Source organism: Sinocyclocheilus rhinocerous, unplaced genomic scaffold, assembly GCF_001515625.1.
Source record: "Sinocyclocheilus rhinocerous isolate Xijiao unplaced genomic scaffold, SAMN03320098_v1.1 scaffold837, whole genome shotgun sequence".
NCBI classification, from domain to species: domain Eukaryota; kingdom Metazoa; phylum Chordata; class Actinopteri; order Cypriniformes; family Cyprinidae; genus Sinocyclocheilus; species Sinocyclocheilus rhinocerous.
In genome coordinates, this window is record NW_015650219.1 from 763,542 (window position 1) to 767,551 (window position 4,010).

The 4,010-nt window shown below is 36.3% G+C and overlaps 1 protein-coding gene across 2 annotated transcripts in view; it reads left to right on the plus strand.

Moving 5' to 3' along the window:
• The window catches only part of col4a5 (collagen, type IV, alpha 5 (Alport syndrome)), a 59,288-nt gene that overhangs the window by 46,742 nt on the left and 8,536 nt on the right, over positions 1 to 4,010 (plus strand). For both annotated transcript variants that reach the window (XM_016516557.1, XM_016516558.1), the window contains 6 exons: positions 748 to 819; positions 910 to 1,038; positions 1,137 to 1,235; positions 1,748 to 1,960; positions 2,067 to 2,244; positions 2,343 to 2,457. In XM_016516557.1, coding sequence (XP_016372043.1) covers positions 748 to 819; positions 910 to 1,038; positions 1,137 to 1,235; positions 1,748 to 1,960; positions 2,067 to 2,244; positions 2,343 to 2,457 — 806 coding nt within the window. The remainder of the gene's footprint in view (positions 1 to 747; positions 820 to 909; positions 1,039 to 1,136; positions 1,236 to 1,747; positions 1,961 to 2,066; positions 2,245 to 2,342; positions 2,458 to 4,010) is intronic.

Here is a 4,010-nt window from a genome sequence, read left to right on the forward strand (position 1 = left end):
AACATTTAAATGAAAAACAAAAAAATAAGCTAAAAACAATTCAAAATATTAAAGAACAAAGGGTATAAGAGTATAATAATGATTCTAACATAACACTAAGCCAAACACCAAAAAAACAACTACATATGTGTATGAACAACCATACACACATACATATATATATATACATACACATTTATAAATTCAATATATATATTATTTCATTTCCATTTAGTTTGTTGAAGTATTAAAATAACTCAAATTAAATAAAACTTAAAAGACCTATACAGACATAATAAATTCAGACATAATTTAACTAAAATTAAAATAAATAAATACAAATAATACAAATCAAATGACAGTAGTTTATCAGTAATCCTAAAAAATAACACCGCCAAACACACATGCTAAAAAACAACAACTTACTTACACATAGTAAGAAATGGTTATAAAAACTGAAACAGAAGCGAAACAAGTAATAGGAAAGAGGAGAAATAAAAAGCGATACTTATTTATCAGGACTAAATTACATTTTGAAATATATTAACATAGAAAATAATCATTTTAAATTTGACAGTTTTTAGTATATTTTTGATCAAATAAACAGATTCTTCATAATTCTTCTTTTGTGTTCCACACAAAAAATAACAGCATACATGTCTGGAACAACATCAAAGTGAATCTATAATAAAATGTGTACATGTTAGTGCAGGTTGTGAAGCTTTATTTATGAAAGAGTCTTATCCACGTAACCTCTGCATGTTATAGGATCTAAAGGACATTCTGGTCTTCCTGGAGCTAATGGCATCCCAGGAGAACGTGGTGACACTGGAACAGCAGGTGTGTCATTTTAAAACCCGGATATTTTTCCCTTTACAAATCCAATAAAAATGCATCGTCTAATACTCCTCTCCCCTCTGTTGACCACAGGACCTCCTGGTGACCCAGGTTATGCTCCAGAGCCTATTATTTTGAAGGGGGAGCGTGGTCCACCTGGACCACCTGGTATCCCAGGCAGCAGAGGCCCATCAGGCCCCTTGGGATTACAGGGTCTTCCGGGTTAGTGGATACATTTAGACTATACAGTACAGTCAAGAAAGATACTATACCTGATACCTGATCTTTTTCCTCATGTCTGATGTCACTTCTGCCTTCAGGTTCACCTGGCAACCCCGGAGACTCAGGTCCAATGGGACCTCCAGGATTTACCGGCTCACAAGGAAGGAAGGGAAATGCAGGACCAGCTGGACAACCAGGTAATGTTATCCATTATGTGGGTCCAAGATGTGGCTTGGTGGGTAGACATGTTGCACAAGGCCTACCCAAATCCAAATCCAGCTTGGGTCATTTTCCAGTACTTGGTGCATCTCCACTGTCTTCTTCAATTAAAAGGCCTTTAAAGATTCAAGTAAAAAAAAATGTAAAGGGGTAATTCACCCAAAACTTAAAATGTGACCCTGGACCACAAAACCAGTAATAAGTAGCACAGGTATATTTGTAGCAATAGCCAAAAATACATAGAAAGCTTATGTATAAATCTCAATCTCGAAAAATTGACCCTCATGACTGGTTTTGTGGTCCAGGGTCACATATAAGGGTGAGTAAATGATGACAGAATTTTAATTTTTGGGTGAACTTGCCCTTTAAAGATCATCCTTAACATTGGTGGCTACATTATTCTTTCTTTATATTTTCGGAACAGGAAGCTTATAAACAGAGCCTGAATCTTCTCCACTTCCATGTCTAACCAAGACAAAATTATTTACAGGTCCGCGTGGTTACCCCGGCCCTCCTGGTCCAGAAGGGATTCAGGGCCCTCCAGGTATCACAGGATCATCGTCTGCCGCACACGGTTTTCTGATCACACGCCACAGTCAGACCACAGACGTGCCAACGTGTCCCGGTGATACAAAACTCATCTATAATGGCTATTCTCTACTCTATGTGCAAGGCAACGAGAGGGCGCACGGACAGGACCTGGGTGAGTGGCCCCAAAACGCACAGAGCACACGCACATAGCATTTCCTTTCTCACATCACATGTATCATGACTAATATGTTTTTTAACTTCATTCAAACAAACATCAGGTACGGCTGGTAGTTGTCTGCGTCGTTTCAGCACAATGCCTTTCATGTTCTGCAACATCAACAATGTCTGCAACTTCGCTTCCCGCAATGACTACTCCTATTGGCTGTCCACACCACAGTCCATGCCCATGAACATGGCGCCTATCACTGGAGAGAGGATCAAACCTTTCATCAGTCGGTAAGAGACTGATGATGAGTAGGAGTGGGATCTGTGATTTGGCTTCTTTACCTTAAATCCATTGCATTACCTGAATCATTTTGTATGTGTGTGTGCAGGTGCTCTGTGTGCGAAACTCCAGCCATGGTGATTGCTATACACAGCCAGACCATTCAGGTGCCATCCTGCCCGGGATACTGGGACATACTCTGGATCGGTTACTCCTTCATGATGGTATGTACCGTGTAGACTCTGTGGGGAATTCATTTAGAAGGAATTGAACATTAGTTATATTAGTAAACTTTTGCCTGCCAAATCAAAGTCTAACCAACTTGTAAGAAGCCATTTTATCATGTGACTAGAGAACCATAAAACAGCTGACCCATTTAGACCAGAAGTCCTCAACCTTTTGACCCCCATTGTCCACAAAAATATTTGAAATATTTAAAAATAATTGATTTACTGAATAAGGATTAAAAATATGTATTTTTAAACATACAGATTTATCTCAATAAATTAGAATGTCATGGAAAAGTTCATTTATTTCAGTAATTCAACTCAAATTGTGAAACTCGTGTAATAAATAAATTCAATGCACACAGACTGAAGTAGTTTAAGTGTTTGGTTCTTTTAATTGTGATGATTTTGGCTCACATTTAACAAAAACCCACCAATTCACTATCTCAACAAATTAGAAGGTGATCAGTTTGTGGCACTGCTGAGGTGGTATGGAAGCCCAGGTTTCTTTGACAGTGGCCTTCAGCTCATCTGCATTTTTTGGTCTCCTTAAACTACTTCAGTCTGTGTGCATTGAATTTATTTAATACACAAGTTTCACAATTTGAGTTGAATTACTGAAATAAATGAACTTTTCCACGACATTCTAATTTATTGAGATGCACCTGTATTTTAACTTATTTTTTCCAAATAAAACATTTTAGTTTATAATTATTAGTAATATACGTAAATACCTATGGTCTATTAAGATTTTATTCATTTAAATGACTTTTCTAGGTCTGGAAATCAAACTTTTAAAAAGAGGTTACGTCTTATATTCAGGTTTTTAAGACTGTGGCAATCCTGGTTCTTTAAAGAAAAAAAAAACAGTTGTTGAGGAGGTGAATAAATATAAGAAATATCTTGATTTTGAGTTGTTTTAGTTTATTTAGTTTTTGTTTCGTTATCGTTATTTGATGTCATCTTAGGCACTCTAGCGAGTCCCGGCCTCCTGATTCAGAAACACTGCTTTAAGACCATTGTGACAAAATGTTCAAACTGCTGAGTTTGCTGGGTTCAGATGGAGTAACCCTGAGAAAACGTCTTGAGATTCATAACAACAACAACCAAAAAAAGTGGAAAAAAAAAGGTTGAAAACAATAATGAAGTTGTGTACAATGTGTATAATTAAGCAAGGAAAGCATAGTAATCTTCAGTGTTGGGGGTAACGCATTACAAGTAACGTGAGTTACGTAATCAGATTACTTTTTTCAAGTAACTAGTAAAGTAACGCATTACTTTTCAATTTACAAGAAAATATCTGAGTTACATTTTCAAATAAGTAACGCCAGTTACTTTTCTTCCCATTTATTGATTGAAAGCTCTCCTGTCCCCTTGTTGCGAGAAATCGGGAGTAAGATGTTACTTTAGTTCTATGTGAACATGCATTAATTCATCTCACTCACTCACCAAAAATAAAAATCAGATTTAGTTTTCCTCAAAATTAATAAAAACAGTTAAAAGCAACTCAGAATATGACTCAAAGCTGCAATAATTAAATATGTTAAATA